Here is a 13,272-nt window from a genome sequence, read left to right as displayed (position 1 = left end):
CGCACTGTCGTTTGACGTACCTAAATATACAGTATGTAACAGAATAATTCAGTTACATAAAAAAACAATCAATTTCAAATTATAATATAGCAAAATAGAAAACATTCATAATGCTTGCTGAAATATCAGTTGCGATGAAACATAAAAGAATAATAATACATTGGCTATACCAACATACCTGCTATAGGTAAAGCAACATTGGTTTGCAACTTCTCAGCTTGCTCTTGTCCAGTAGTTGCAACATCGCTGTCTGAAGAATCACTGATTTCATTGATGTGAGGGATATATTCATCATCAATAGCACTTACAGCATCATCTTCTCACAATTCATCAGCTTCACACACATCACCAGGATCATCTCCTTCAGATTCACCATCTGACATTGACATCAAGTATTTTAAAATTTCATCAGAGACTGCGCCTTTGAACCACCATCACAAAACAACTGAAATGTGGACTACATAAACTGTGCCACTTGAGCAACAAAGCTTCGTTGCTCATCGACAAAGGGTCTGCAGAAGATAATCAAATTAGGGTGGTAAACAACAATAGCTTTGGACATGTCCGAAAGCTATTGTTCACATTTTGGTACCATTCAAAATAATGGACTTCAGTCCTTGTAGTAGGACTTGTTTGGGACACTTTCCAGAATGGTCCTACTGAGTAAATTCTTTGCAGATGTACACCTAACAAACATTTACGAAAAGTCATAGAAAATGGGATCAGTAGATTTCATTTAGGAGAAATAAGCCTACAGAAGTAGAATACCCGACAAAATGATGGGTGTGGCCCTTCTAGTGTTAAGACGTAAGTTGACACTCTGCCTTTGTAGCTACGATACAAGAAACAATAGTGCAAACGAGGAAATACCTAAAAATATAAATAAATAAAAAACCTTGCAAAGCAGAAGACGTTTCCTGATATGAGCAAAAATCTTAAGTGCTAACATCAACATTTTTTGTAATGAACTGTTTTTAGATGGAGAAAGCATGCCAAATAGTATATGTGTTTCATTAAGACCACTGATGTTATTTTATTTCAATAAAACAAAACACACTTGGTGACAAAAATACACATTTCCTTGGAGTCACAAAACTGATTTAAAACACTTTCATTAATTTCAGAAATAACCTCAGAAAAAGGTAAGCTTCTTGAAAGAAATGTACAAGGCATGGAAGAATTGTGTAAACCAACACTGTAGGTGACCGCCAATAAAATGCTGGTTCTGCTATGTTCATTGTTGTCAGTTATTGCCCACTGTGTTATATCTATTATTTTACAGGTATTGAGTAATTTTTCTTTAGAGAAATATATGAGTACATAACGTACAAACCATCAGCGACTGACAATTTTCTTCTTCTTATTGTCCATACTTTTTAACATATACACGTATTAGAACAAATACAATGTCTGTAAAATATCACACTGTACAATGCGCTTGCGGTGAGACAGTCCCAATTCCTGAAATCCAACACCCATGGTCTCTGGCCTGCTGTGGAGTACTGCAGTCCTGGGTCCATGGTTACCAGATCTGACAGGCAAGGCCTGCACACTAGTGGGAACCGAATGCCTTCAGATCAGGAGGCCCAATCCATTACAGATACCCGCAAGAACGGCCTCCGGTTTTGGCCCATGATGGAAAGCCACTCGTGTGGCCAGCTACTCACAAGCCACAAACAGCATGTTGATGAAATAAGACCATGATGATCAGTCCATGCAACAGATAACTTGTTTGGATACTCTGAGAGTCAATAATAATGAGATAGATAGCAACTCATTGTAAAGATGATTGCTGAGCCACAGACAGGCATGTAGGCAAGACAATCAAACTCTCAACTAAATTTTTAGCCATACTTTTTGTCAGAAAACGACAGTGCACACACACATTCACACAGACACAACTCATGCACACATGACCGCCATCTACGGCCGTTGTGTCTACAGTCTTTGATTCAAACAAACAACTCCTCATGCCTCTTTGCCGGCAGCTGCTAGGCTAGCGGCAAGAAGTGGTGGCAGCACTGACTGTACGCTGAGGGGAGTGGTAGCAAGGGAAGAAGCAGTAGAAACGAGGGAGTAGGGAAGCGGCGCATGTACTCCTCTGCACCCAGCCAGCGACGATGCATGACACCTCAGTAAACAAACCATGAAATTCCCTGATTTCTAGAACCTGTGGCAACCCTGGTTTTATGGGTTGACCGAAGCGTCCGATCCCACCCGTGTTGTGGTGTGTGACATCACGACGGCACAGAATTTAGTTTGTGAGAGTGGCGTGTTTGTAGGTGTCGTTTTGATCTGTTCAGTGGTGCTGTCTGGTGGTGTGTTTATGCGTTAGGTAATATTTTTGGTTTAGTTTGCGTGTGTGAAGTGTTTATGGGTGGCATATTGTTGCAGTCAGTGGTTCTCTCTGGTGGTGTGTTTATGGCTAGCGTGTTACGTGGCGTATGAGGTTCATTTGCGTAGTAGCATTGCACGTATGTGACATCGGTAGTGACTGTGCTTTCAGCACAATTTGTTTAAGTGAGTTAACGATTTTGGATTTGTTATGTTGACGTTATTGTAGTTTTTTTTCTGTTTGTCGTGTGTGAATTTTGGTAAATTGCTTTTTTTTATGTCTATGGTAGGTATGGATATGACTGACAAGGTCAACAGTTTTCGGTTGTCAACGATGATGGGGGACAGTGCGTTGTCTCTAATAAAATTTCTTCAACTATTCGGCTTTTTGGATGAGGTCGTGTAGTGTTCAGTGTGTTGTGAAGAAATGAGGCTTACTAAAGTTCCAGCACCTCGGACCAGGGACAGCTATATGTGGAGATGTCGTTAGTATAATAGCTCAAGGGAAGTGTTCGATTCCAATTTTGTTGGTTTGTTGTGTTTATTGAGGTAGTGATGATTGTGGACGAGGTTGTAGTTTTGGGTTTTATGATTTGGTATTGTTAGTTGCTGTTGACCTATATAGGTCAAGGGAAGTGTTTGATTCCAATGTGTGGTTGCTGTGAGTGTTCTGGTACCGGGAGTTGCTGTTGAGCGAACAGGTCAAGGAAAAGGTTATTTGTGGGATCGGAGGCTGATGTTGAGCTATATAGGTCAAGGGAAGTGTCCGATTCCAGAGGATATTGTGTTTAGTGGAATTTGGGGAGTTTCGTGTTGTCAGTTTTTTTCGTCATTTTGCGTGGTTTGGTACCGTGGTGTGTGTCTAAATTTGTTTACATTTACTTTGTCCCCACCCAAAAACCCCCAATTTCCCACACTTGTCCCGTTAGTCTCATTAGGTTTTTTGTGGAACGTGTGTGTGTTGGATTTTCAATATTTATGGTCATGTTTACGTAATGACGTCATAGGAGCCATAATGGAGTCTTAGTGTATGGTCGTTTCCGCCATATTTGTGACGTCATGGGCATTGTTCAAGTGTAGGCTTCATTCAATAGGGCCTATAACAAAATTTAAAACAATGTTCTATGATTACTGACAGAATACCACACGAAACAGCTAGTTAGTTTCGTGTCCCATGAATCATTTGTACAATAAATTGTAATGATGTGGAAAAACTCATTTTACATTCAAATCAATTTGTAAATATGGCTAGATGCTGACCATTTACACGTCTCTCTCTCTCTAACATAACACACGTGTGCTAGTAATTGCTACCCACCAACTGTTACTCTTACAACAGAAATTGTTCTATGATATTGAAGGAGCTGTCAAGAAGAAAACTTTTCAGTTTATTTTCAAATTTTACTTTGCTGTCAGCCATTTTACAGCACTGGGCAAGTGATTAAAAATTTTATTTGTAGCACTGTGCACCCCTTTTGTGCTAAAGACAATCTTAATGTGGAGTAATGAATGCCATTCATTTTCTTCTGGCATTGTAATTATGTAAATTATTGTTACTTTTGAACAGCTGTGTATTACCTACAACAATGAACTGGAAAGGGCAGATAAGTGGAATAACAAACAAATCAAAGATGTTGATAGAATAATAAGCACACAACGCCTTAATGCACCCCATTCTTAGCTTTGGGACTCTGTTAGGGGATCAAGGGCACAAAACATGGACAGTTTTTAAACTGCAGAAAAGGGCTATAAGAATAATAACTGGAAGTAGTAGCTGCGCTCAATTAAACAGCTATCTAAGAAATTGGGCATCCTTACTGCACAAAGTGAGTACATCAACTAATCTGTGGTGTATATATCAAGGAAAATATTACTGAAGTCTGCACTAATAGTGGAATAAGAGTCAGCTGGCATTACATTTCCCCAGGAAAAACAAAGAAAAAACTAAAAACTTTTTACATCACCAATGATTTTACTCACATAGACTACCTGTTCTACCCTTATAAATCACACTAAGAATGCTGATATATATTTTGGCCTACTGAATTGCGCTGTGTTACCTTGACAGATCCTATACCAATGTCAGATGATCCATGGATGAATCAATTAGTAAATAAACAAACTTCATGGGAGAATAAATATAGTGTGACACGGTAGTTAAAATGCAGAGCTCCTTAAATAGTAGTCTACTAGAGGACTGTGGGTGAGCACCACATATTATTCTTACAGTACAACTGGTTTTAAAAATAAACAGACGACATCCCTCCCTATGTACCTACCTACTTACATTATGATGTCGAGCCAGCCCTTTGACAAGAACTGAAAAATGGCAGCAGTTTCTTTCATAAGGCGATGATGTACGATTTAATATGTAAGCAAAACAAAACCTAACCAATGGAAACTTTGAATATGATGCCAGATGTAACAGCAGTCATAGAGTAGAGTTCTTCTTCCAGAAGCAAACAAACGAGAATGCACCTGACAAGGGTACACAAACAATAAAACTGACATGTTTTAATGTAAACATTCGACTGTTTTGACTCGCCACATAATAATGATGTGACACATAAATGTGAGAAACTGATTGAACCTAACAATAATAATACATATTTGAGCTCGATGTTTAGGTTAGACTGGATGGTGACAAGTGGTTTGGTGACGCCAACGAATGACATGAAAATAGCTAAAATGCTTGTTATGGTTGGGATCTTATGCATATTAGACTTCAATGAGTGGTTTACGTCCGCCAGTTAAAAGATTTCATGAGTCAGTTCTGACAGGGGGTATCGACGTGATCAATAATTCTGGGGTCACAATAAATCTGGGGTCGTTATTAAGCTAAACATTTGATATTGTCTCAAAATGTTTTACTTAATAATAGTCTTCTCTGTGGAGGGTTCATTTCTGGGTACACTGTAGATTTTTTATTCTTTTAAAAACGTGCTTTTTTCCATTTAAATTTGATGTCACCTGGAAACCAAGACATAAATCTACGAAAAACAAAGGCAGGCCATACGTGGATATTGTTATGAACTGCCACAAAAGAGCAATGACACCTCCTCAAAGGTCAGTACCAGTTCCGAATAATTTAAATACTCTTAATGCACACCGTACAATGTAAATTAAATCCTCCCTCACCTGGCAACGACGAATAATGTCTTCCGAAGACATTTCTTCTGTCCATATACGAACTAGGTCCGTTGCAACAATTCTATGCTGTTCTCCGAGGCAAACATATTTAATAAGGTATTTTGTTTGGAGAGTATCTTCAACTACAAACATACTTCGCGCTAAAAAGTTAGCAACACATAAACAATTACGAACAGCAAAGTCATTACTATCAAGAGTTAGTAGGAAAATCTCTGACTACGATTGCACAAGTGGGAGTGACAAGTCGATAGTCGGCAGGACACTAAAACCACAGTCTAATATAACAGTCGCGACACTCACTGCTGTAAAAGTTGTTGCCGTTTGACAGATGGAGCGACACTAGCGCTCCAAGCGGTAGGTAAGGTGAACGTCAGACGCGTCGTAAGCATAATGTTTGTTTACATCCATTTCCTACGTAATTTCCGCATTATTTGAGTTATTTTCTTGCCTCCAAGGGTTTGTGTGGTATCAGAAGGCATATATGTTTCTAAAAATGATTCTAAAATAAGCGCCAGCACGGACAAAAATCATGAATAGAGTGGCAAGCTACAACACATTCCTGAAGAAACACTTGTGACATTGGACAGAATTGCAGCTTACCACGTTCATAACAAAAGAATATAAACACACAGATTCACATGTCAGAAGCACAGACATGTACCTCTACTTGCAAAAACGATCGACAGCTCGTTTATCGTTCTGTAGGCCTACTGCGTTTGTTTGTCATTTTCGCCTGTTGCCACAAGTACGACCTTCATCTTTTTATTATTCTAAGTGGGACAAGCAACTGCCAAATAGTGGGAAGAATATGCTGAAAACACTATAATGAGCTGATTACACTACATTTCACGAAAAACCAAATATTTGTATAATTTTCAAACAATCTGTCAGTGAAGAAGGTGCTGACAAAATAATGTCATCACACGAAAGAAGCAAGGGAAATTAAGTGACTAACAACAGAAGTGAACGAAATACATACCAAAGAAATCAGCAGCCCAAATGAGCCAACTTCTTCAGTTTCTTATTTGCTTTCTTGTTGTTAGAAACTACGTCTTGATTCCAATATTTCAGCCTGTAAACGAGTCTCACTTTAACAAATAACTTGATTAACAGCAGTTTCGCTCGAAGTCTGGCGATTTGCACATTCTGACACTTCACACGCTTTTGCAAGACACGAACAGCTGCACTTAATCTAACCACTTCATCGTCAAAGCAGGTCTGTGTTGACGATTCACACGAATCTGGCACTGATACATGGTGAGCTGAACCAGCTGCTTCTGTGTCATAGGGCTGTTTTACTGCTTTAGATTGACTGTCGAATCTTTGTGGCAGTTTCCTCTTCATCGTCAGCTGAGGTGGCTTATTTGGAATGTCAAACAGGGTGGGTACTGCATTCCACACGAGTTTGTTGTTGTCTGCGTTCATGAACTGGTTTTGTTCGAAATGTAGCGAACAAAACCTAATATTACTATACAGGTACACTGGGTCTTTCTTCATGAGGTCTTCTCGCCTGCTATTAACAAGCCATTTTCTGCTCCTAAAACGAAACATTCATCATTTATACACATATAGTTTGCAAGTGAATCCTGACGATACAGTTTAGTAACATGATGGTTATACCTCTCAGGATCCTTAGGAAACCTAAAAAAAGACAGCTTTGGTGTCTTCTTTCTGTTGTTGGTGCAATTTATTGCGCTACAAACGCTCCCGCCAGTAAAAGCCATTGTAAAAATCAAAATAAACAACCACTATTCTCCTTCACGATCGCGCCGAACTCACAGTGTAACCTACCAGCCGCTTGGGGCGCTGCTGGCGCTGTAGGCAACAAAATCGAGGCGAAGTGTCGCGACTGTTATAGTAGACTGTGACTAAAACACTCTCTATGCGAATGAGGTTCTTTAGAGAAAAGGAGTGTTTATTTTCCCGCGTTGACGTATGTTTGTATTGTGTTCGTGCGGCATAATAAAAGTGATCACTTCCAGTGTAAAATACATGCAAGCGTTTTCCCTTATGTAGCGTAATTACTCCTACACACGCGTCTGTGCACGGCTGGGACTCACAGTACATTGCACGTCATAATATGGTCATATGTATCAAGCTATATGCACGACTGAACCTATTACTGCGTACCCAGAACTGACCCTTGTCGATAAGATATCAACATATTCAATGTGAATCAGAGAAACAGAAATCAGATGGCGCCGGTTAGAGAAGTAGCGTATTTTATTCGATATAAAATATGGGTCATTCAATGTCAAGTTAACGCTGTAAAGTAACATTTTCAACCTGAACATCTCAGATTTGTTTCAAATTTGGTGCATTCAATGACCCAGATAAGAGATGGAAAAATACCTATTTGCAGGTGTGTGTTACAACTGTGAAGAAAGTCTGGAAAGTTTGGAATTAATGCGAAATTTACATGTGTCTGTCACAACATAAATGATTGTAATTCTGTTTCTAATTCAGTTACAGCAATGAAAATGGTACCATTGGGAAGCTAACGAATAGACCTTTAGATCGATATGCTAATGGCAAGATTCTGAGAATATTAATACTAAAGGTCATTGACCTTGACCTTTGACCTTGAATATCTCAAAACACCCAATTTTCAATTTTTTTGAAAAAAGTATATTTAATTGCTCCAGTATGTGACTATAAATATGTTAAATATCGAGATGGCACACCAAAGGCATCATGCACAAAAAATCACTACACTACCAAATGAAGAAGGTAACACATATATATGAAACACAAATTATGATAAAGTACAATCGATAAGTAATATTGCGCAAAAATATGGTTTGCATTATTATAGCGGTATTATGAATTATTTACATTACATTACAATTGTAATGGTTCAAATGGTTCAAATAGCCCTGAGCACTATGGGACTTAGCTACTGTGGTCATCAGTCCCCTAGAACTTAGAACGACTTAAACCTAACTAACCTAAGGACATCACACACATCCATGCCCGAGGCAGGATTCGAACCTGCGACCGTAGCAGTCGCGCGGTTCCAGACTGCGCGCCTAGAACCACTAGACCACTGCAGCCGGCACAATTGTAATGAAAAGGCAATTAAAAGTTATTAGATCACTCCTCACAATTCTCCAACTAAATTGTTAATGTGATTATGTCACATTTTCTGATGACACAAGTGTCTGGTTTGGCAGGAAACAAAAATGATGGAGCTGGTCCATGTGGATGCAAGAAGTTGACCTTTATCTCATCTGTTTCTTCACATGTTTATAAGACATATGCAACCTACCAATGACTGCAATGACTGTCAAACATACAGGCAAACAATCCATGATTATTTGTTAACAGCATTTCATTCACCATAGCAATCACTGACTCTTCTCTACTCACTACAGAAGCATAATATGTCTTTGTCTTTACTAAACCTTTGTTAACATGTTTTACACACTGAAGCTTATGGGTACCTGGAATAGTACTAGCATCTTTGAAACGTTGTTTCAGCTTGCCCGTATCTTGATCGTGATGGGAAACCGATGTATAATGGATGACACATGAAGGAATATTTTCCTTGCAGCACTTAAACAACTGTCGTGATATAAAAATATGATTTTTGTAAGGTTGCTTGAGGGCGGCAAGTCTTGCTAATCTTTTTACAGTCCCTGCTATACCATCACAAGGCCCTGTCCCATGCACTGTAGCAAAAAAAAAAAAAAAATGCCGTTCTGCTGTAACATCAAAATATTCTTGATGGTAGAACAGATTCATATAGTTCTTCCTGTTTTTGTATTGGGCAGCGCATCCATCCGAAAAGTAATAAATGTTCCTTGGATTTGAAAACTGACATTTTAAGAAATTGATGAAATTTGTCTGGAAAGAAAATACACACACTGTATCATGCTGAAAGCACTCAGATATTCCCACATATGATACGTGCCATATTTCATTAGTGCTTGAGTCTCTGCAGTAAGCTGCAAATGGGTGAATTTTAGCCTGTGAACTATTCCAGTGAAATCCTCGTACCTCATCCCGAATGGTGAAGGAGTAATTTTCTGCAAAGTCACAAAGAACAAGAAACTCATTTACTTTGAGACCTTCTTTAGTGATTTTACAGAAATGTGACTGCTGCTGGGAGATAAATGAGTGCAGTAGGAGCTGTTGTAACCTCGATGCAAGCACCTCAATGAAATAACCTGTTGACTTTGTTACAGCCTCTAGAACTACCCTGCCTGTGGTTAACCAACACTTATATGCAATTTCATCAATGCAGTTCTTAGCAAACAGACCATACAGATAATCAGTTAATCTTATCACACCTGGGCAATAGGGACATGAACCTAAGAAACTTGCTGGTAGTGCAGGATTACATGTAACAAATGGTACACAGTGCTTGTATGATGGTAATGTGTATTCTTCACTCTTTGTTAGTGCTTTGAGTTTACAACCTTCAATCATTAACTTGAAATTCTGGTGCAAGACACACACACAAACAGCATGGGTTCCACTGGCATTGGCAAGAACACAGTGCTTTGGTCGCAACTCACAAAATTTGGAGAATGAATGACCCATATGTTAAGTACAGCAAAATAGTACCTAACTCATATGTGAAACTAAAGAGACAGGTTAGTGTAGCGGAATATAATATCATGTCTGAAGCCTGTTTCACACATGCAACAAAAGAGTCGCCACAGCTAGTGGTATACTCCAGTTGCATGTGTGAACTCCTAGTCATTAGTGGTGCAGCTTCAGACACTCAATTTTTGTCACGTCACAAAAAGTTCAACTCGGTTCTGCGTTGTTGCGCCGCTTCCCCACCAAAAAGTTCAACTCGGTTCTCCATTGTTGCGCCACTTCCCCTCCACCACTGCACCATGGTGGCTGTATTTCGAAAAAACAAGCTTTCTGCAGCAGTTATCGTGGCGTAATTGCTGCTCAGGATTGTTAGGTGTATGATAAAGATCATATGCAAATCATAATTTCATGATCCTAAGTGAAGGATTATACTCGAAAATAAGACAATTTTGGAATTTTTACTTTCTAAGAGAGAAATCGTTACGTAACTCGTCAACTCTGCATCCATTACTAGGTTACTATCAAGCGATTGCAAAGCACGTGCACAACAATGACCTACGCTCACGTTAAAATTGTCTACGAACGTCTTCTGCTACAAACTCCCCGTGTGGAACTTGTTGTGCAATAAGGTATATTTTAGCAGCTTGTGTCCATTATAATTCGTCTTAATACTTAAATATTTGACAAACAATGGATTTCGAAGATGCTTCCTTGTAGTGTACGATTTCTCATTACACGTGGTTACGCCGACAGCTGTGCTGTGAGCTGTTTAACAGTCATCTTAGCTCTTCACTCTCTAGTTTAATAGGTAGCACCCCCTGTCAAACAACATATAACATTAACATTTTGTGTTAATTTGTGTAATTTATTAAGTGGGTGCAATGTCAAGCAGTAATGAAGAGATGTGCAGTGTTCCTACGCCAAAGAAAAAAAATGCGAAGAGAGCAACTGTCAAAAAGTGAGAAACCTCCAGAACAGGCTTCAACAACATCGCGCGACATAGGAGAAAAATCCAGTATTTCGTTCATGGATAGTAAAGGACTCAGGTAACTGATATAACGCAAAATGCAAACACTGTAATGATTCTATAGTAGCTACTCTAACTGTGTTAAAGAAAAATATGCACCAAAAAAATCCCAATAGTGAAATGAGTGATATAAATGGAAAATCATGTGCAATTTTTGCAATGTTTTATCTAAAGGCACAACAATGTTCGACTAAGGAACTGCGGAAGCTCAGGTTAAATTTGCTACATTCCGAGCAAGTCATGATATTCCTTTTAACACAACTGACCATTCCACAGCAATGTTAAAAAGTGCGTTTCCTGACTCTAAGATAGCACAAAATGTTATGAGAAGAAACAAAAGTACGAATACAATAAGAAGTGCTACTATATCCTCTCACAAGGGAACCTCCCCACCCCACTCCCCTCAGATTTAGTTATAATTTGGCGCAGTGGATAGGCCTTGAAAAACTGAACACGTATCAATCGAGAAAACAGGAAGAAGTTGTGTGGAACTAAAAAAAAATATGCGAAATATACAAACTGAGTAGTCAACATAGGCATCATCAAGGATGATGTGTGCACAGGAGTGTCGTGGTCCCGTGGTTAGCGTGAGCAGCTGCGGAACAAGAGGACCTTGGTTCAAGTCTTCCCTCCAGTAAAAAGTTTAAATTTTTATTTTCAGACAATTATCAGAGTTCAGGCAATCACACATAATCAATTTCGCTCTCCAAAATTCCAGGACATGTTCAGATTTGCTTGGACATATGCAGGATTTGACGGTCTACACACGGAAAAATTTGAAAACGTTAAAAACATATGTTTTGACAGAGCAAGAGAAAACTGTGCGACTGTGAAACTGTTCCATTCATTTGTTGCAGTTAAGGTGACACACTCTTATGTTTTCATCACTTTTTTGGGAGTGATTATCACATCCACAAGAAAACCTAAATCGGGCAAGGTAGAAGAATCTTTTTACCCATTCGCCAAGTGTGCAAGTTAGGTGGGTCGACAACATATTCCTGTCATGTGATGCACATGCCGTCACCAGTGTCGTATAGAATATATCAGACGTGTTTTCCTGGATCAAATGTTTTCGGTTCCCATTGGAGAGGCACGTCCTTTCGTCTACTAATCGCACGGTTTTGCGGTGCGGTCGCAAAACACAGACACTAAACTTATTATAGTGAACAGAGACGTCAATGAACGAACGGACAGATCATAACTTTGCAAAAATAAAGAAAGTAAACTTCTCGCTCGAGGGAAGACTTGAACCAACGATCTCTCGCTCCGCAGCTGCCCACGCTACCCACGTGACCACGGAACTCCTATGCCCACACCGTGCTTGATGTTGTCTGTGTTGCCCATGGACTACTCAGTTTGTATATTTTGCTTATTTTTTCGTAGTTCCACACAACTTCTTGCTGTTTTCTCGACTGATCTGTGTTCAGTTTTTCAAGGCCTGTGCACTGTGCCAAATTATAACTAAATCTGAGGGGGGTGCGATGGGGAGGTTCCCTTGTCAGAAAAATTATTTCCAAGCATCAAAAGGTAAAATTCTCCATTTTGACAGATTAACCTAACCATATTGCTTCAGTCATTTCTGCCTGCATTATTGTGTGCTATTATGATAGAATGAAAGGCCAAATATTGAGCAAACTCTAATTTGCCTGAAATAATGACAGTGTCTGTAACTGGGCCTAACTTGTATCATATGAGGAACTTACTCAAGTCTTGGTCCAACATAATATTCCATTAGCAAAAGGAGTTTCTTCCTGGAATCATATTAACAAAATGAATTAGTCATTCAGTTCACTTGTGTGCTAATGATGGTTGCATGACACTTCCTAGTTGTTGTGAGGAACTTGCAAGACATGAACGTAATTATTTAAAACTAAGTTGCAAACAGCGATATCAGCTAGCTCAATTTCAAAAATATGCGCCGCTTAAAGTACAAGGTGATTATAATTAAAGTAAAGCTTTCAAACCGCTGTAGAAATAACACCACTGGTCAGAATGACGTCAAATTGCAACAAAATACTATCGGAGAAAGGGGAAAATGTATGGCAAAAGAAAAATAAATAGTTACAAAATGTAGCAATAGATGGCCTTGTAAGCATTATAATTTAATAGTGGTCGACTACAAATGACAAATGAATCACACAACAATATCTAAGATGTACATTTGACGTTAAACGAATTGTACTACTCACTGTGCATGTGTGTACAGGGGTGAT

General features: G+C 39.0%; 1 protein-coding gene across 1 annotated transcript in view; it reads right to left on the bottom strand.

Annotated features, from left to right (window-relative positions):
- The window catches only part of LOC126480769 (non-homologous end-joining factor 1-like), a 153,538-nt gene extending 147,820 nt beyond the window's left edge, over positions 1-5,718 (bottom strand). The window contains exon 1 of the mRNA XM_050104065.1: positions 5,473-5,718. Coding sequence (XP_049960022.1) covers positions 5,473-5,616 — 144 coding nt within the window. The 5' untranslated portion in view covers positions 5,617-5,718. The remainder of the gene's footprint in view (positions 1-5,472) is intronic.
- Positions 5,719-13,272: the final 7,554 nt, after the last annotated feature.

The sequence above is a fragment of the Schistocerca serialis genome, chromosome 5 (assembly GCF_023864345.2).
Source record: "Schistocerca serialis cubense isolate TAMUIC-IGC-003099 chromosome 5, iqSchSeri2.2, whole genome shotgun sequence".
NCBI classification, from domain to species: Eukaryota; Metazoa; Arthropoda; class Insecta; order Orthoptera; family Acrididae; genus Schistocerca; species Schistocerca serialis.
This window is presented reverse-complemented; position numbering and strand designations above follow the sequence as displayed.